Source organism: Labrus mixtus, chromosome 18, assembly GCF_963584025.1.
Source record: "Labrus mixtus chromosome 18, fLabMix1.1, whole genome shotgun sequence".
Lineage (NCBI taxonomy): Eukaryota > Metazoa > Chordata > Actinopteri > Labriformes > Labridae > Labrus > Labrus mixtus.
In genome coordinates, this window is record NC_083629.1 from 16,010,391 (window position 1) to 16,031,463 (window position 21,073).

At 40.3% G+C, this 21,073-nt stretch overlaps 1 protein-coding gene across 1 annotated transcript; it reads left to right on the forward strand.

Moving 5' to 3' along the window:
• Positions 1 to 5,681: 5,681 nt before the first annotated feature.
• On the forward strand, positions 5,682 to 20,624 carry LOC132993502 (protein FAM163A-like). Its single transcript, XM_061063372.1, has 5 exons — positions 5,682 to 5,950; positions 6,635 to 6,696; positions 14,101 to 14,204; positions 17,305 to 17,419; positions 17,550 to 20,624. Exons 4-5 carry the CDS (start codon positions 17,327 to 17,329, stop codon positions 17,925 to 17,927), a joined length of 471 nt encoding a protein of 156 aa, XP_060919355.1. The 5' UTR covers positions 5,682 to 5,950; positions 6,635 to 6,696; positions 14,101 to 14,204; positions 17,305 to 17,326; the 3' UTR covers positions 17,928 to 20,624.
• Positions 20,625 to 21,073: the final 449 nt, after the last annotated feature.

Sequence of the window (21,073 nt, forward strand, 5' to 3'; positions counted from 1 at the left end):
AATGTGGTGGATGGTGTTAGAATGAAAGGCTGAGAGACAACAGACAGGGTCAGAAGGAATTCCTGGAGCAAGTTGGAGGTGTAGATGGCAGCCTGGATGAAGAGGCTCTCATGTAGGTGTGTCCTCCTGACACTATAAATGTTAGTGGAGTGGATGTGGGCCCACTTTAGGGAGCTTGGGTCACATCCTGCCCAGATCAGTCTCACGCCGGTTTGCGCATCTGATAATGCTCTTGAAAGGCCCATTAGAGAGGAGAAATCTGTGCACAGCCCAGCACACACATAATGTTTCCAAGAAACACACTGACGTTAAGAAAGAAAACATAAAGTGTGTATTTTACAACCAAAATAAAAGAGAACCCGGTGTTGTAATATTGCTTAAAAAGGATACAAATAATATTAAGTAAGTGTTTAAAGATGATAACGGTAGACTGCTGATTGTAAGTTTTCAGTACCAAAACACATTCACACTGCAAGGCAGCGGTCCTTGTACTTTTAATTTCAGAACATTATAGTTGATTTCAAAATCACGGTTCAAGCTGCAGTTGGAGAAGTCCAGAAGAATCTGGTTCCTCATGGGTAGTCCCCAACCAAGGTCTGATCCCTGGACCTCTTGGCTGGGAGTCAGTTGTCTTAACTATTTTACCACCATGCTTCCTGTCAGTGCTTGCTTTTCAAGAGTTTCTCATTCTGACATTTGATCTGAGTACAGAACATTATAGTATTTTATAAATCATCTCCATTGGGAGAAACCCAGATCACTCCAGCTCACCACTGGAAGAACTCAGCCAAGTTTAAAACACTGAACAAAATGAATATGGTGATCTGAACATATTCAGTGACCACAGGCTGCCACATCTTTTAATGGCCCTTACACACAACTGTTGCTTACAGCCATATACAACCTTATGCCAGGTTCCTCATTCACTTCTCTCATTTGTCATTATTTCCCTATTAAAAGTAAGGGGTTACATTTAAAATAGGCATAAGGTAACAAATGAGGAACAAAAGGTAAAATAATGAATAGTTCAATTACTTTTTGTTTAACTAATGGTAAATCTAATTTGTTCCTCATCATTCCCTAACTATGCCGTGTGTTTACCCATTGGCTGTTCATTTCAAATGTGGATAAAGAGACAAACGTTGCTCCAGTGTAGCATCCACTTACGCTCCGACAAAGGTGACGAGTGATTCATTTTTAATTTGAATGAATCTGAGAATCAAAAAAAGTGGTGGTATTTTTTAATGGTATAGTCTGATTGGGATTATTTCCCCTGTTACGAAGTCCATTGCTGTCTTTCACATCAATATCTCACCTGGAGCTTTGAATTGTGGGAAGACTGGTCTGATGCATACTGTATTTTTTTTCCGAATCAGAACGGTATCTGGGTATTTTTGGCCTACTGCAGATCACGCATTTGTTGGCATACTGTAAACTACATACTGCGTACTGCAAACTGCATTCTTGCCATATCAGTACGTACTAGTAGTATAGAAGACGGTTTCAAAAACAGTCCCCGTCCAACCACAAGCTTTGGCTTATTGGCACTTAACACCGGGTCCACTAGCTAACATTTACGTATTAGCATTAGTCCATGTTTGGTAATACGTTGAATTTAAACACCTTGGCACTGAATTTGAATATCATGGCATTATTCTTGACTCCAAATTTAATTTCAGGGCACATGCTTCCAACTGAAGCAGCGGAGATGTACATGCATTTCTTACATTGCTGCTGTTTGACTAAAAGCAATTTTCCTTTTCCTTTTTTTTTGTCAGTCAGCCTTTTATCTCGGAGCCTCACGAGAACGTAAAAATATCTAGACAATTATCAGAGAGCTCACCACATACCGCTCATTTAGCACTCATTTGAAACAGTAGCTCATTACTAACCAAATCTGTCAGCACTAAAACCTTTTCCCCCTGCTGCTGCCCCCTTGTGACTGGCTGTCTGTGAATTTGTCCTTTGTTCCACAACTTACTGTTGCTTACTTGACTTGTCTGTTGCAGTGTTCTTCTGGTAGAGCTCATTCAATGTGTTTCATATGTCGCCTCATGTGAATTGTATGCTTCATGTTTGTCCTGCACGCTTCACGTATTTTATGCCTGTGGCTACTTACCTGCTCGCTCCAATGCTGTCATGTTATTTCTTTATAGTTTTTAACAATGTTTCATCACAAGGTGTTGCTTACACCCACATACTGTGTTTTATTCCTTACCATTTCTTGTGTTATTTTGTTCTTCTTACTGAGGGAGCCTATTCTAAAATGTGGCCAGGGTCTACATATTTAAACTTGCCTTTTGGCTAACTCTGGCATACATACAGAAATGTTGATTACTATGCACTGTCCAAGCAGAAAAAAACATAAATAAAATAAAATCAGCTCTGTACACCATGTCCACCTAATCATGTATGCTCATTGGCACTCCACTAGCTTATATTTTCTAATTAGCTCATTACTTTCACCATTTTCACCAACAAGAACATTGTGTTCACAAACCGGAAAATTCACCAACAGTTTTTTGACTTAATCAAGTTAACTCTGTTCTGATAGATGAATGCTTAATATATTCATTACATTAACGTTCAATAATAAGCACAAAGCATGAGGAAGGCTGTTGTAATGGATCAGTATTTGGCCATAAACTACGGAATTAAAACCTTTTTGAACCTGATGATGTAAGTCGATTTGGAAGGTGGGGATCATGATGTCTGAAACAAATGTTACTCAAATCAAAAGGTTTCACCGCACATCTCAGCCTCTTGCTCTCGTTCCTTTATCTCTGTATATTATATAAGAAAGGGCATTTGTAGAACAATAACCTTGTGAAAACAGTTTAAAAAAAAAAAAAGACAACTCATATTTATTCTCTTCCATCGTCTGTGCTTTTGAGGATAAACGAGAATTTGCCTCCACCCGCTGTCTGCCTTTGCAAAAGAGAGCAGTAGTGTCTTGCCATTCTTGAATCGGGAAGTCATACATCAGCCTTTGGGGCATGAAACTGTGTCACAAGTAGAATTGCCAGTAAATGAACCAGGCTTGTGCTGTCAACACTAACTGGTGGCCCTGCTAAGAAAAGCTTTGTGACTGCGTCCCTGAGAGCTGCTCTCATGCTGTGTTCGGCTGTCAGAAGCCATTCTTTCTCATTCGCGCTCAGTCTCCATCTCCTCGACTGGATGCATACGCAAAGAGGAAGCGGGGCACAAATGCATGCAGACAAGCTTGCCCATGAATCAGAGAAGATTAGATTTGCTCAGCGCGCACGCACGCGTTTAACTTCACCCGGTGTAAACTTTCCACTGCTGCACTCTGTGTCATTCCCGTTGTCATTCTAATTTCATCTGAGGAACCCTGCCAACGCAGTAATGAACTCAAGTCATGAGACGGGGGCCATGCTGAGTGCTTATGAGCCGCTTTTGTGTGTGTGTTTTGTGTGTCAGGCAGAAAATGAGAGGGAAGGTAGAAGGTGGAAAAGATGGCTTTAAAGAGAAGGGCTGGCCAGTAGGCGTGTTGTTTATGCATGTGTGTGTGTGTGTGTGTGTGTGTTTCTGTGTGCCGTGTACAACATTGTGCTGGTTTTAAATTAAGCAGTGCAGTGGGGTGTATCATCTAAGCCGCTGTAATGTGTCGACTCCTTTATTCAATTTGAGGAGTAATCTTAGAACTCCCACTGGTCCGCCTTCATCAGCCCCCTGCTACAAAGCTAGCTTAACTTAGCCAGAGACACACATAGGCAGAGAAATGCTAAAGAGATGAGCCACTTTGCTGGATCAAGATTATACTTAAACAAGTGTAGCCAGGCTAAATCTCCTCATTATTGGGGTATTATGGTCCAGATGGATCTTGTTTGCAGAAGTCGTTGGAGATGGTTAGCTCTAGTCGCTTTAGGGAATTCGGAAGATGAAGATATTTTTCGAACAGATTTATGAAATAATCCTCCCTACCTCATCCTCCTCACATATAGGAGCCAACAAATACGTGATTGCAAAAGTCTTTTCTTGTGTCTCGGTGTAAATTTCAGCACCATGGACAGAAGATTGCAATCAACCAAGATGGTTTCTGGGAACTGTTCTGGTGCATTTTAAGGTGCTTTAAACACCCAAGAAATGAGTTGTAACATCAGGAAAGTCACCTTCAATTTCTTTTCAGTAATTATTTTAACCCTCAGATTTATTGTGAAATCTTTATATCGTCCTGGTGTACAGATTTCCCATTCACAGCAACCCCCTACTACATGTGCTCGGGAGTCCAAATATCAAACAGCCTCAGGAAATTTGCTGTTCCTGAGGCAAGTTGTCAAAATCCTGATAGTTTATTGATGAAGAGCATTTACAGTCATTCATGTCTGCATTTTCAAACATTAATATAAATACCCTGCAGCCCATTCCAAAAGGTCAGAGGGAAAATGGTCCAGTGGGGTTAGAGAGCTAAAAAGTGAAAGTATCCTGCTGTGGGGCACAAAAAGTCAGCACGCAAAAGTTCCTTTTTAACAGGGTCTGGCAACACTCACTGTTAACTTCTTAATAATTCATGTAAAATATACTATTTATCCAAGGGTAGTTATAGGCCTATTTAAAGGTCACATATCATGCAACATACACTTCACCATGTTTTTCTAACATTAATGTGTTTCCTTAGTCTGTCTACAAACCCCCCAATTATGAGAAAAGTCCATCCTCCGTATTTTGCCTGTTCCACTTTTTCAGAAAAATGTCTGCTCAAACAGCCCGTTTGGAGATTTTTTTTAATTTTTTTTTTAGGAATGCTCAAATAACAGATCGGATTGGATTTATAACAAACTTCACTTCATTCTTGGAAATTCTACAGACATGTTTTGGGGAGCTATAAGACTTATTTTAACTTATTGAAGAGGATAATATGTGACCTTTAAGTGATCCAAGTTTGGCATGACATTCGGTGAGTAACTTGTGAGGAAAATAAATGGATATCCATCATCAACCATCCAGCAAACAACTAACTTTAGCATGAATGTCCTGCTAGCTGCACCTCTCAGCTTTAAACTGAGCAGTCAATTTGATGTTGTAGTTTATGTAATATCCTTTTTTTTTTTTTTTTTTTTAAAAAGCACATGTTTTGTTTTGTTTTAAAAATACTTTTGCTATTGCTACATTTAGGTCTACTTGATCTTCATTTGACCATTTCACCACCTTCATTTTACGAAAAGTACCACTAAGATTCAAGAGGTATTAAGGCCTATAGATGTAGCTGATGATTTCACAGAATTTGGGGTATTAGACTGGAGTTTTGTTGTTTTAAGGCTCAAGAAAGACGGTTGCATAGTCAAAAAGGTATTTCATGTTGAGTTCAAGGCTGTGAGTCACTTTCTGTAACAAAGGCACTGTGAGGCTTTACTGCGTTATTCGTCCAGTTTTACGCTCAGGGTGGTTACAACCACCTGTCTGTCCACTGACACCCCCACCATCCCCCCCCCCCTCCCATCCTCCAGGGGAAAAGTGATGTCACACGGTGTTCAACCTCCACGGTGCATCTCCACCCACCTACCCACCCCACCGGGACAGGCGGCAGCAGGGTGCCGTGCCTCCCTCCCCCCCTCCACCCCCTCCCCCCCTAACCGGGAGCCCGCGCTGAGGACGCAGCCATGCCGACTCGTCTGCCGGACCGCCGCCTCGCCTCAACCGTCTCCCGCGCCTCACCATGAGATTTCCCACAGGCCTACCTCACTGGCACCGGGTTGTGAGTGAACCGGCGGGAAGACGAGGATAAACCGACGGCGGATAATGACATGATGGTTCCGGTGTAGCGCGAGCACAGGGGGGTGGGGAGCTCCGGGCGTCTTTAATGAGCGGTGCTGGAGAGGAAATCAACGGACTTTATTGTGTGTGGAACCACGACTCTGAACACACCGCAGTAATTAAAAAGACAAACGGTCTCTCGTACCGGTTGCTGAGATTTCCTTCAGTCTGAAAGGTAAGGCATGCTGGCCACTTAACGGCTCTGCGCATCAATTTATCTGCGTAATTGAATGGAAATGAGGCTAATCAGTGATGTAACAGCTGCTAAATTGAACTCCAGTCGCCTATTCAGTTACAACATTAGCTATGGTTATCTCAGAAAGTACTAATTTACGTTTTTTTTTAATCTCGCTAAATGGTCTTGTATTGCTTTATAACTTACAATGTATCCTGGACAGTACGGTACCCTTATCAATTAAAGGTAGGTTTAACTCCTATTTCAACCCTTTTTCTGAATATTGAATACACAGCAGGCTGTGTGTGTTGGGCTTCACTAACAGAAACAGCAGAGTTTGTAGTCCTAAATGTCCAAATGATCTAGTTTATCTAGCATGATAATGGCTTCTTCTGTTTCGGATTTGTTGCTCTGTGATTTATGCTTTCAATGTTCTATTGAATCAAATCCTTCAAACTTCAGGTGAACTAAACAGAAAACCGATGATGAAACCAAATTCATCATCTAAATAACCCGTATCAGTAGAGCCTACCTGCGGAACATGAAAGTGACACTTATCAGGAGTTACGAGATGTCAGTGGAGACAGAGCTGCAGTGTGCTGCTGACCACATCACCGCTGGGGCCCCCATCTTCTCACATCACACTTACTGATGTCATGTCTTATTTATTTATTTCTGTGTTAGCTCTCCCCGGAGGCTTCGCTGGACAGTCGAGGATGATGTCCCTCAGATGGTGACTTGTGCAGGTAAGCTGTGTGGAGGAGCTTATTTTTGCTTTATCGCTCCCTATACACTCTCTCCTCTGGGTCAAACGGAAGCCAACTCTAAACCTTTTTTTGCCCACAAGGTTTATTCATGTGGTGCGTCTGATCACTGCTATGCACCTCAGGGATTTTTTTGAATTGTGTTACTGAACGTATTCACTTGTGTTTCAGTTGTTATATCTCTAGCTGGGATCTCGCCCCCTTTTTTTGACGCAATCATCACAGAATGTAACCCTGACTCAATCCACACATCTGCTTTTCTCTTTTACTGAAAAGTAAATGATGCAAAATAAATAATCATGTGTAGACCAACACCGATTAATTGGCCAGCTGAAAATATCGGGCGATTGTAGCATATCCAGTGACTATCAGCCTCCATAATCCCATATCGATCGAGCCTATGACTAAATTAAAATGCTTAGTGACCCCTTCAAATACAGAAGGACGCCAGAGTGAGTGTCGGTGTGTCAATCATATGAAAAGAACGGTTGACTGCATTCCGTTTTGACTTTCTGTGAAATGTAATCATGGACTTTTCCTGCTCCACCCCTCCTTTTTCCCCAACTCTTTGCTGTCTTTGTTCCCTCCTGCTCGAGCTGTGGGTGTCTCTGTCCTAGATGTGAATGTGTTCCTCTCCTCACACGCTGAGATGAGTGCTTTCAGAGGCGGATGATACAGAAAAGTCCAGATTTTACTACCTGGCTAAATTGCCCTGTGATGGAAAAATATTGTTAAAGGAATGATACCTGAATAATTGAAGCCCCGGGGCTTTAAAATTGCAGGGACTCGCTGTGATTTCCAGCGCAAACTTCGAGGCCGCCTCAACGAAATATTCATTTCATCATTTAAGAATGGATATATCGGAAAGCTACTCGGCCGCTGCCCAGCACTCCCTCCACTCCTCTCTCCCGCTCTGCGTGTGTACAGTCCTCCTCTGACCATCTATCTCAGCTTCTCTATCTATTCCCTTTGAAATAAATTCTAATTCACCCCATGTTTGACTTAAAAGGTTGAAATTAAACACAGAATGTCTGCTTTCAAGGGATAGAAAGGTTCTGCTACAAGAAGTAACTTGATTGGCTGATCGTCTGAAAATGGGTTGTTTAACTTAAAGGCAGTTATAATGTTAGAATGTAGTTGATTTTTTTCTGAATTATCTGGTTGTTCAAGGAAATGTAACTGTAGGTTGGAAAAAACAAAATATTATAAGACATCCACCGAAAAAAATAAATAAACCGTGGCACACTGGAAATGACTTCACTGTCACTTTATTGTGAGTGAAGATGTTTCGCCTGTAGCTCCCTCAGGTTCATCCAACATGCTGCGGCCTGAGGAAGCTACAAGGGAAACATGTTGTTGAAAGTTATTTTCAGTGTGCCGCGGTTTATTTATTTGTTCATTGTATGTTCCTGCAACAGACCAGCACCTGAGAACGTAGGTTGGCTGTGCACGGGGTACCCTGTTGGTCATTATAAGACGTCCCTTTGGTCTCTTGGAACACCTGAAGTGCGCTTTTTTTTTTTTGTGTTTGTTATTTCCATGCATTTTTTTTTTAAGCAGGAACAAATAATGTTGGTCCACATTTAAGTGAATATGAGGTGCATTTGTTAGGCGATGTCCTCGTCTGGCTCAGCGAGACACTTCCCGCAGTCTCAGCTGATTGCACCTCACCTCAGATTGATGACAAGACTCCCAGGAAGTCACTGCTCCGGGTCCCAAAAGAAGTGTAGCCCATCTAAAAAAAAAAACTGCATCAATAAAAAATGTGCCGTCTTAACACTTAGCCTTAAGTGTGGCACCAAGAGCAACTTTTAAATGCCAATACTTACGCTAATAGAGGACAAAGTATATGTAGTGCTTTCCCTCTGTTCAAGCTCTTTTATGCTAAGCTATGCCAATAAAGTGCTGAGTTCAGCGTCAGATTTAATGGCAAGTAAATCTCCCAACTCCCACCTACAAAGCAAATAAGCATATCTTTTAAAATGTCAAACTATTCCCTTAACCTACAGATTGAAGTTATGTTTTCTAATTACGTTCTCTTTCCATGGTTCACTCAGGTGTCACATGGGGAAAAGAGATCTTAATTTAAAACACAAATCATCACCGCATCATCCCACTCGAAGCTTTCGAGGGATGCAGTCATTTTACCTCTCCAACTTTCAATTAGAGATTTGTTTTGCCAGTGGTTGTGTAAGGGTAGTGTGTGAGTGTGACCAAGTTGTAAAAGACACACACACACACACACACACACACACACACTCACTCACACTTGTGTGTTTCTGTGGGTTGGCATTCAGCTGACTGCTAGGATCGTTTCATTTCCCACAGAGAAAACAAATTAAAATATGACACCTCTCTCTGCTGCCTCTCATCTGCCGCTTTTCACCGTGTCAAGAGATGACAAAACTGCTAAATATAGTTCTGCAAGTGGAGGGTGAAACCTCTCCACCTCTCTTAACATTTCCAACATGATGAACAGATGAAGGTCTAAAACCAAATGAGGTTTGTGGTAATTTGAACAAAGGTATAAAAAAAAAAGAAAAATCTCACCAGTCGACTGTTTTTGTGTGTGTGGGGCTTGTGTTTCAAATGAGGAGATATTTGTTATGTATGCTTTGTTAAGGTGATATGGTTTAAACCAACATATGACAGGAGGATTTTCTTAACATTGGTGAATATCATCCAACAAAAAAAAAAATCACAAAAAGCACGATGTTAAGTGCAACAAAAGCTTCATTTCCATCAAGCGGTTCAGTTTGGTACGTTTGCCGCAGCCGGCGGTACCCTTACATGGTTAGCCGGGTGTATGCTGGATGACATCATTGCAGTGTGACACAGTGTAGCCCTCCACAAAAAAAATACAACAAAGTTGAAGAACGCGACGCAGTAAACAACGGGCAAAAGTGGAGGAAGTCCAGCAATTTGTGTTCTTCCTTTCTTGGCATGTGTCTGTTTGTGACAAGAAGCGGTCAAGCTTTGGGATGTGATACTCGAGAGCTCGGATGGAACGGACAACCTATCAACAGACTGCGGTGTATCCAGCTTCATCTTTTGAAGGGTCGGATCGGTTCCGCTTGGCTCCCCAACCGAAGGCTACCAAAACAAAGTAGTATTGTACGGATTGTTTATTTTGGTACCAGTCCCAAACTTTTGACTGTGGAAACGCCAATAAATGCGTGCTGTACTGAACTGAACTGAACTGAACTGAACTGAACTGAACTGCTTGGTGGAAACGGGGCTGAAGTGTTATTAAAACTCTTGTCAAACAAAAACTGCAAACTGCTCTCTGTCTCTCTTACTCTCTCTCTTTCTATCGCTCTCTCTCTCCTATGCTCAACAAACAAACAAACAAACCACTTAGCATTGCATTTGTGCTTCATCAAAATCCCTCTAAATCTCAAAGATGAACGTTTCTCTTGAACAGTGAAGAATCTGACCCTTCATCTCCTGACACTAAAGCTCTTTGTAACTCATATCTTCAAACCCTGCTCACCTGGTCACCTGGGAGTTGTAGTACACTTACTAAAATAAGGTTTGTTAATATGGTAAGAATATGACCGCTGTCATCTCAGCTGAGATCGTCTCATCCCTGTTGATCCCTGTCACTTGTTGAAGTCAGGAAAATGACAGGATGTCTGGCAGATCCTCGAACTCCTTTCAGGCATTTTATTGTGCACCAAAAGGTTTGTAAAATGTTGGGTTATGCTTGAATTTGTGTTTGCGTGTGTTTCCTAGTTGAATCTGACAACTCTAAATCCACTGAGAGTCGTATATGAACTGTGTTGGTTAAGATACTGTGACAGCGTTAGAGTAGACTCTCCCAACCTCTGTCACTTTGTGTCTTTGTCTCTCCAGTCTGTTGGAAACTCTCGAATCTGAGGTTGTACCTTGATGCTCCCTTTCTAGCATAATTTGGTCATATCTTAGTCTGAATCTCTTATTTTTGGGCTCTATATCCATTTCTTTGCTTTGTCCGTGTCCATTGTGCGTCAGATGAGGCTTACATTTGTTCTTTCAATGCTATAGAAGCTGTAGAAGAGAAGCACCACTTAAGCTTGTGCAGCCATGAAATGCAAGGCTGCGGTTGAATAGGCGATAGGGGAGACATGGCTAAAAGAGTGAATGAGAGGCAAAAGGAGAAACGAGGAGACATAATGCAGTGAGCCAGAGAGGGAGCAGAATGAAGGGATGGAGAAATGGGGACTAAGAGAGACTTCACTTCGCTTTTAACTACATTATCGTGGCCCGTGGTGTATATAATTTAGTACCATGACGCAATGGAAGATACTGCACCCAGTGAGCTGTCTGCGAGGGAGCCTAACTTGCTCACTTCAACACACACACTCACACAGATTTTTCTCTATGATTCTTTCAGAGATTCATCTGCTTTCAATTTAAACTTTTAAGTCTGTCTTATCACATTTTCTTTTAGGGGTAATCCTGCTTGGCCTCGAATTATTGTTTCCATTCAGACAGATTTAAAAAAAACAAAAAAGAACCTCAGCTTGGCTCTGACTGAAGCAAGGTGGGGAACATGTGGCTCCACTGTCATGCACAAAACCAAGTTTTTCAACCCTGTGAGACTCATGGGTTGTTGAAACACAGCAAATGCCAGAAATATTTCAAGCGATTCATTAGGCAATAAGAATTCAATTCACTGTGAATTACAGCCTTTGGGAGGCTCAAAGCTTGTAGAAAAATTACATTAATACACCAGTAATGAGAAAGAAGCTTGATATTTTTCCATCAGTTTAATTGGGATCCTTTAGTGATGTTTTTCCACCGAGAAGTATCTGGATGTTTGAGTTAATCAACTTGAACAGTAGTTAGACAAAGTCATCTGCTGTTGTAATTACTATAATGGCACAGTTTAAATGAACAGTTCTGCTGGAGCTCCTCCATTTAAATTAGTGGGAATTAAAGTCAAAATCATGCATTTAATACACTGATATAAAGGTCACGTCTCTCTCAGTGAATTAATATTTAGACTGTGTGGTTGGTGTTTTAATGCGCCTGCCACCGGAAGAAAATCACGACCGTATTCTGAAGCTCTCGCACACAGTTTATTTATTGCTTTCTGTCACATGGACTTGTTTATAAGGTCTGTTTGAGACTATGTGCTGCATTAGCTGTGTGCACTGGAGATAAAGATGAGTGGGGGACTCATGATTCTTCATTTGCACCAGTGTTTGCTCCTATGTGACTCCGTCAATCAGAGCTATTTGTTTAAGATTATTTCTCTGCACTGCAGAGCAAGTGCTGGAAGAACTGACAAATCCCAACACTTAACTGTAATTTGCAGCGAGTGTTTGTGCATATCGCTATTTATTTATTTTTTACTTTACCCAGCCACAGTATCTCTACAAAATATCCCATGTGTTTCATATATCTTTTTTTTTTTTTATATCTATTCCAGTTGCTCATTGGTTTGCTTCTTCTTCTTGTAACTTTGAGAGGGGCTCTTGAATTGGTCACAGTGAACGAACAGTGACAGGACATGCATACACAAATGACATTTAGTATGCTGAAACTGTACTGCAAATATGCATGCAACTTTCCGGCCATATGGCAAGTGTGCTCATCAGGTGCTGCTGCATTTAGTATGCTAATCCTTCCTCACACTTAGTGTCTGTTTGCCATCTAAAGTGATGCTGTTGGAATTCAGCAGGTGATGCTTTGAAAATTCCTGTCTCATTTTGTTCTATCTAATGTATGGCTACATGTTTGTTGTGTTCATATTGTACATATGAAACAATGGGCGCTATATATCATTGTACGACAACTATTAGTTGATTCATTTGCACAACAATCCCACAGACAGAAAAGGCCGTTAGCTAGAGGTCAGCCGGTCATTGGTGATGTATTTGCTTTTCTGTGCTTCATCTAATCTTGGATTATTTTTTTTTATAGTTTGAGGATATTAAAAAAAAAACTGCCACATTCCTCACACCGGCACAATGAAACTGATTCAGATTCAGAGATTGAATACTTTGGATTCCAGATTAAATCAAATCAGCAGAAGTCATTCAGTAATTCTCTCTTGACCTGTAAACGCCATCTTCATCATTTTAAAGGCTGAAGAGCAATGGTAAAGTAAGTACTCAATGCCATATCGCAAGCACTGAAGCTTCAGTGTTTAGCCAGCTCTGCATCGTTCTTGAAACCTGTCTGTGCTCTAACCTCTCTCCATCTCCGATATTTATCCGAGTTTTACCACGTTTCTGCTCGTGGAGCTTAGTAGAAAAATGCAGAGGCTTATTAGGTCGGGTAGAATCAGTTATATCTGAACCAGGTCACCTGCCCGCTTCCATCACTGCAACACCTGTTGTTTTGCAGTTTGCCTGGCAAACAGAGGGGCGTCCAAAACGGCCATTTGGGGGTGCCTGAAAACTAGGGATGATGAATCGTTAATCGATTAATCGCCGTTAAGAATTTAACCGATTAAAAATGTATTAACCGACAATCTGTTTACAATTTTACCGGCGCTCCCATGTAATACCATTTTATACCAATAGAGGGCGTCCTAACTTTTGCAACTCTTAAAAGCTCCTGTTAAAGGAAGAAGCGGTTCTGAGAAAAGTGAGGCTAAAATCAAGTGGTCAGCAGAGAGAGTTTTCTGCAGCTGGACTTATTGTGAACTCAGTGCTGATCACTCATGCTCTTGCTAAAAAAAAAAAAAAAGACTAGGCCGTACATATATTATGGTGAGTAGAGTATTACATGCGCTCATAACTCACTCCTGAGTGTGTGGATATGTTAATTTGCCTACAAAACAGAAGAATTAAATGTATTGTGAAGGGGCTCACATGGTTATTTCACCTGTAAACTGCACTGAGTGTTGATTTAAAAAAAAAAGAAAAGAGTTTCATTTGGTCAGCCTTGTTAGTCTAGAAACGGTTTGGCATAGATTTGTTAACAGCGCAGTTAAATAAAGACAGTCATACATTTAAGCGTTGTTTTCAAGCGAGAGCCTTGTTGTTATATTAGTTCAAACAGTTTGTATTTAATCTAATAATGTTAAAAGCAAATAAAAGGCCGGGCCATGTTAAGCTTTAAAAAAAAATAAAAAAAACTTAAACTCAATCTTGTTCCTGAACAGGAGCCAGTGCAAAGATGCAAGTACAGGAGAGATGCTTTCTCTTTCACTGGTTCCAGTTAACAGTCTAGCTGCAGCATTTTGTACCATCTGCAAGACAGGGACGACTGACTGATGCCCAGATAGAGGGCATTACAATAGTCCAGCCTGGAGACAATCAAGGCACTGGAAACATTTTTCAAATCCTTTAGAGGCTTTAGTTCCTCACCACCAATTACCTGCTGCCCTGTGTTTCTCTCATTGTCCAATGACAGTAAAGCCTTTCTTTTTCTTTTTCTTTTTTTCTGCAGGAGCTTCAGAGAGAGGAGGTTTTGAGAGTAAAACTCATCAGGGCTGTCTGGGTTTCCTACCTTCTCTCACTCCTCTGCCTCTGCATCTCCAGCTGTCTTCTAATGTAAGTGTCCATCTTCATTATTGGAGCTCAGGTGTCGCTGTATTATTCAGTGAACCCATCGACTATTAATGTCTGACGACGGTATATACGCCTCTGGGGACAACGGCAAAGGTCTTAGTGATGAAGATTAAGACAGCGGTTAATGTTGCAGTGATGTCATGCAGAGATTTCCTTTTCCATGTGCTGCCTTGTTTACAGTCCAATTGCCAACTTGAGATGTTCATGTCAGAAGTGACAATGTTCCCCTCTAGATTTATCTGCACTGTAATCGCTGTTTTATTGGTTCAATGCATCCCCTAGAGTTACAAACAGAAACCAGGAGGATTCTTTACCAGTCATGCCCCACATGTACAGATTCTACATTTAAATGTAAAAGAGAAAAGTAAATGTAGTTCACCACAAAGATACAGGGGCTTGCCAAATGAGACAATCTTATATTGTTGGAAAGAGGCTTATCTAATGTCTTCCTTAAACAGAAGATTGAAGCTCTTTTCATGTCTGTGTGATAAGTACAGAGTCATAGCCAGGAGGGTATTAGCCTCATTTACAAACCGAGCATTCTTCTACTGATTAAACAAACAAGATAATTGGAAATGAGAGTGCTTCCGAGGTATATTTCTCAACTGGGCTAGCCTTTTTCCCCTCTCACCAGTCTTTATGCTAAGCAAGGCGCTATATCCTATCTTCCCTATTCCAATTATTCCAACTCAACTGTACCAGCTCCGCCCCTCAGAGTCACTTCTGCTGGGATCTGTCTTTTGTAAATGCAACTTCATCATATTTAAGGAGCAACAATTCTCCTCTGATGTCGTGCTTAGGGGAAGCTCAAATGTTGCTAATATATCGTTCAGCTGTTTTAGAGGTTGCAAGTAATATAAACATACAGAAATGAGGGAAAATGCCTGTGATTTTAATGCCACTAAATTGATCAACAACTGAAAAGGCAATTCTTACAGTATTTTAAGCTGCTATCAAGAGCATCAAACCAAATACTAGCTATCTTTACAGCTGCCTTCAAGTGAGCATCGTGTAATAATATTAGGTGGTACAGTTCGCTAGCTAGTAGGGCTTTGCAAAAAATATCACTTAGCAAAGTATTGCATTATTTGTTTTCATGGTGGTGTATACATTTTCCTGCTCCTCACATCGATCCCTAAATGGATTAAAATGTCCTTTTATGGGGCGCGCAACAAAACCGCTAGTACAGTGGCAGTTTGCTGCATGTCACCCCCCCCAACCCCCACCTCTTTCCTCCCAACATGTCCTGTCTCTCTTCAAGGCAAAAATTACGACGGAGGATTAGGGCCACGTTAAAAAATAATAATAATTAAATTTCGAGATTAAAGTCGTAAATTTACGAGATTAAAACTCATAAATTTACGAGTTTAATCTTGTAAATTAACGAGTTCGAGACCAGCCTGTGCGAAAATGATGAAAGTAGAACTCTTAAAGTCTTTAAAGAATAAAAGAATAAAGTCGTTATTTTAGTCTATATCAGAAGAGCAGCAGCATCCTGTTCTCAAACATGGAGCATCTTGTCCTAAAGGTTTCACTTTCACTTGTGTAGTCGGTAAAAACAGTTAGTTCAAGAGAAGTTTTCACTTCAACTTGCATGACCTTGTTTATCTGTAAAATGATGAACAGGACACAAACTGTCTCTGCAGATGAGACACTTTAACAAGGCAGACCGATAACAGACACAAATAGTTGTGTTGTTTACTTGTGCAGATATGAAACTACACATGCTTTTGGCACATCATCATCTTCACATTGTCATAAAATATCAGCACCCTGAAAAGATACTGCAAGAAACTGTGACTTTTCCAAAGAAAGAACCACACTGACTTGGAGGAAGTTGTCTGCAGAGGAAAATACTTTAAGAGTTCTACTTTCATCATTTTGCGCAGGCTGGTCTCGAACTCGTTAATTTACGAGATTATTCTCGTAAATTTACGACTTTAATCTTGAAATTAAAAAAAATAATAAAAAAATTAACATAGCCCTAATCCTCCGTCGTAAAAAATAACTTAAAAAACCAAAACTTTAAAATGTTCTTTTATTTCCCCCTCAAATATCTGTAATCACAACGACCTCCGTGCCTGTAGATGCCGCTGTTCAGCTACTTAGCTGGCTCCTTAAGCCTAAAGCTGGTCGAGTGACGAAGGCAGTTTTCACACCTGCACTCCGGAAAATTTCTATAAAATTTCAGGCAGACTCGTCATGAGTTGGTCCTTTACAGCAGGAGACTATTTGCTGTCAGACGGGAGTTTGGGGGGCGAGGGGGGTTTCAGGAGGCATGACGTATGATCACAGTTTTCTTTCTGTCTTATCAATGCTACATCTAGTTCAACAAATGTGAAATATCAACAAGAGAGAGGGGACTGCTCTCAGGTCTTCGGTTGTGCGCCAGTCCCAGGATATAAACGTCCAATCATCCTGTTCGCTCACGATACATTTTCTGGGTCCTTGCACATAGGTCCAGCCCTATTAGCTTGCGGTTGAATGCTAGCATTAGCTGTTGTGTTACAGCAGTTTATCAAAAATATGATGTTAAGTTTTGAAAAATGACTAAATATCCCTTTGTTAGAAAATGTTTCTGATCAGTCATTACGTGGTGAATTAAAAACATTCATCCTGCTCTAACTCACATGGAGAACATCATTATCACACCACGTTGGAAAATTACTGTTTATGGTTCAACATTTAACAAAAAAAAACAAATAATGTAATACCAAATTATATTGAAGTTTCTTTGTCATCTAGCTGTTACTCTGAGTCCTGAAGAGACCCTAGCTGTCTGATAAAAGCTGTGCCATAACCAAACAAGTTACAACATGTTTCATCAGTTGAAGTTTCATCATAGTGTTACATAAATATACTAATTCAGCCTACGTTGATTATCTTTTCAGGCATTATAGAAAACTGTTGGACGAAGGAATGCTGATTATTATGTGCAGCAGATTTGAGTTTAATCTCCAGCAATAAAAAAAAAAAAAAAAAACATCAAGAAGGCAAATGAGCTCTTTCTGATTGACTCTCCCTCTTTGTGCCTGTCTTTAAAACGTCTTCTGTCTCCCTCTTCTTGCTGTCGTCTCTGAAGGGTTTGATGGAGAGCTGGTCGAATGTCAGCCGGAACTGTTGTTATATCCGGAGGAATTCTCGCCGGAGTGATACTGCTGTGCATTGTGGCAGTGCTCTGTTACTGTAGACTCCAGGTATCACTGTGTGTTTGAATAAATGTTTTTTTTTTTTTTAACAACATGACACAAGTATGAAATTCCCAACACCCCTTTCTCAATCTCTCTCTCTCTCTCCTGCTCATGTCTTTGTCGTCCCCTTCGGCAGTATTATTGCTGTAAGAAGAATGATTCGGAGGTGGACGCGGGCCCTGCAGTCGGACCGGACCCTCTTTCTCATTTTCCCTGCAATGCCTGTGACATCCTCGCCATGGATGGCGCTGCTATCACCCCCGTCTCTCTGGATCAGCTGGACTCGGGTTCTCACCACAACCACTGCCCCACATGTTCCCCATACTCGGTCCGCTCTGGACGTACAAATGACATGCGCAACGGAGGGGAGCGGCTCGGCTTCCACACCTACTACGAGAACCCAGCTGTCTCTCTTCCCCTGTCCACCAACCCGCAGGGATCCCCCCATTTGAGCTACATCGGCCACAAGGACATGTTTCCTCCACCGCCACGACCCTACAGCACCCAGGTCTGACCTTTGCGCCAACATAAAGACACACACACTCTGACTTGCACACATTTAAACATTTAGCCCATGTCCTATTGTTTGGGACCCCAATCAGGTGATGGATTACAATACAGCACAATTACACAGTTGCCTACATTGATGTACATCCTCATACCTGTCACAACATCCAGGCTCATTTATCCACAGGAGTGACCCATAAACTGAGCCCACTGAAAGCGCACTCTGTGTGGGCAGTAAACCCTTGGACTAAGCCCATGTGGATCTGCAGAGAGCAGCACAGACAGTGATTTATTCACAGCCATTTTCTGCAAAACCTTAGTTTGTCTGACACTGAGCGGAATCAAATGTGGTACAAATATGTCGTGTGGTAATTAAGTTGTGAATTTAACACTGAAGCAACATTAAGAGTTAGTTTGAACTCGATACTGTACATGTAGTCGGGTGAAAAAAACGTCCTCCAGTGCTTTGGAAGTATTGTCACAGTCGGTGCTAGGGATGCGATTTTTGAACACGTCCAACAATCTGTGTTAATGATCACATTCAAATGAATCATTGAAACATCAGAAAATAATTAACACGCTTATTTTTTACCATTTAATATTATTATTGATATGATGAATAAACACTGTTTATGTGCCACGACACAACACAGATGAATAAATATGATATTCATTAGAAAAACATTTGAGTTATGAATTTAAAAAATACATAAATAAAACAGCCTCATAAATCATCCTTTGAGGATTGTCTTCAGTGATTAACAATATAATTCAGTTCTTATCAGAACTAATGTTCTTCTAGAAGAAACCCAAATTTAAACTTTATTAATCTTTCATTCTCAGTAAACAGGCTGTTTGACTGTATGTTTGCCTGTTCACATTTGTTCTGCTAATCTGCGAAATGTCTCAATAATCGAGAAATGATTCCTGCTTAAATGATTCTAAATGATCAGATAAATAAATTCATATGCCTTTTATAAGATCATCTCCATACCCTGGCTGCATGACACCGATAATTATTTTCTCTCTAACGTCAAATACAACTTAGAAGTGTTTGACCTGAGAGTCAGCAATCAACCACCATCTCCGTTTTAGTTTCTGTTTCTCTTTCATGCATTGTACTCCCCCTCCCCCCCCCCAAAAAAAACACACACAAACCTTCTCTCATTAAATCCAAGTTTCAAGTGCTAGCCCCCTCCCCCTCCCCACAGTTTACTGTTCATGAGGGCTAACAGTTTTTCGATTAGGTGTTGTTGTTACAGAAACTAGTGATGGAGCTTAATTGTGTTTTTGGAGGCTTTTCTGAGTGAAGGCATGAAGGAGAAATTAAAGCAGTATTTGAGCAACTCGCAATTTTGAAATGGGCCAAGTTTTGTACCAAAACTGTCGCTTTAATTTTCACAAGGGCTGGGAATCTTTGGGTGTCTTGACGTTTCGATTCAATTTCGATTCTTGGGCTCACGATTTGATTCAGAATCTATGTTCGATTCAAAACGATTCTGGATTCATGATTCAAAGTCTATTTTTGAATTAGTACATACTTCACAATCTACTCCAGTCATCTGTGAGACTGGCTGAATGCCTTGCTGCTCCATTTGCTATTCTACTGAGTTAAAGAGCTAGCCTTAGCACTTAGCAGGGAGTGACTGATTAGCCAAAAATATATATATAAATCGATTTTTGGAAGTTATGAATAAAAATTTTAGAAGATAAGAATCTCGATTTTTACATAAATCGATTTTTTTCCCCACCTCTGATTTTCACTCCTGGTGAAAATGAAACTAAACCGGCTCTGTATTGTCTTCCATATAAGTTGAAGACTTATATGAACAGGACAGACAACATTCTTTAGCTGTGTCGTCATCAGACATGCTATACTTACCATCACACCATTCTGTGTTGATCTCGATGCTTGAGTTTTAGAACTTATAAGCCATTATATCTGCAATATTTAGTACGGTAACGAAGATGCAGTGTTTATCCACAATATATGCTTGAATGAATCTATATATTTTCAGGAGTAATCGTAGTTTTTTGTGAGGGCTGTTAGAGTTTCAATTTTACAGAGTTTATGCTGAATGTGGGTTTTCCAGACTCTTCACTTCTCCTTTCATCGTAATTATTTGTCTGCTTCTCTGAAAGTTATTTAAACAGAACCAGAAGAACGCGATGAGAAGTGAATGGAAACGTGCATTTGGAACTGAAGATTTACTATTTAATAATTTAATATAACAGATTTTAAACCAGTAAAAATACATATATGAGACACCTCTTAAAGTATAATAGAGTATAATGTTACATCACATTGTTGCCACTGAGCCGTGAGCCTTTGTTTCCTCACCTCACAGAGATATGTATTGAAAACTAAACCTGAACATTACCTTATTTTGTTTAATTAGATGTCCACTCAGCGTTGGTGTTAAATATCCTCACTTAACAAATGTGGTCCACATGGTGAAAGTTTTTTTTTTTTTTTTTTTTGATCTTTGTGTTCACCGGATCTGTGCTGACCAGTTTGAGCACAACATGTCATTTTCTGCTTCTCTTCCTGCTTCTGATTGTTGAAATTGGAATATTTTCAGATTGTATGAAACTCATTAAGTTTTGGTACCCTGATACAGAACAGTGTGGGGGAAAAATCATCTAAGTTTCACATGAATGTTCCTTTTTTTTAAGGAGGAATAAATGTTTCTATCTGCCTGGACTTTTTTTTTCTTTTGGTCTTGACTCTGGTTTTAATGACTCAAATCAGTAGAGACACAAAATGTTGTAATCGCAGTCATCTGCTTTCAACACACACTAAAGAAACGACACACACTCAAATATATGGAGAAGTGCACGGACCGTTAGGAAAAAAAGTAAAACCAAAGACAGAAGTTTAAAAAAAGAAAAAGCTACATATTGGAACTCAAAGAAAGGGAAGTGAAACATCCGTCCTGTCATCTGTTAGGTTTTTTGTTTCCCCTGGTGACAATGAGAAATTTTCTGTCTTACGTATCACAAACATATTTGTACAGCAAATATGCCCAATAGTCCACACATGATGACATCATTAAAAACAGCTACTTATTTCATTTAAAAAAAAAAAAAAAAAAACTTAGTTTTATACTTAGTCTTAAAAAGCTGGGAGAAAGTAAAAACAAAAAAGTATTT

Excerpts from the sequence above, each read along its gene's own strand:
- LOC132993502 (XM_061063372.1), top strand. The coding sequence starts at position 17,327 with ATGTCAGCCGGAACTGTTGTTATATCCGGAGGAATTCTCGCCGGAGTG. Across the intron at positions 17,420-17,549 it reads TCTGTTACTGTAGACTCCAG|TATTATTGCTGTAAGAAGAA; the intron begins GTATCACTGTGT and ends CCCCTTCGGCAG.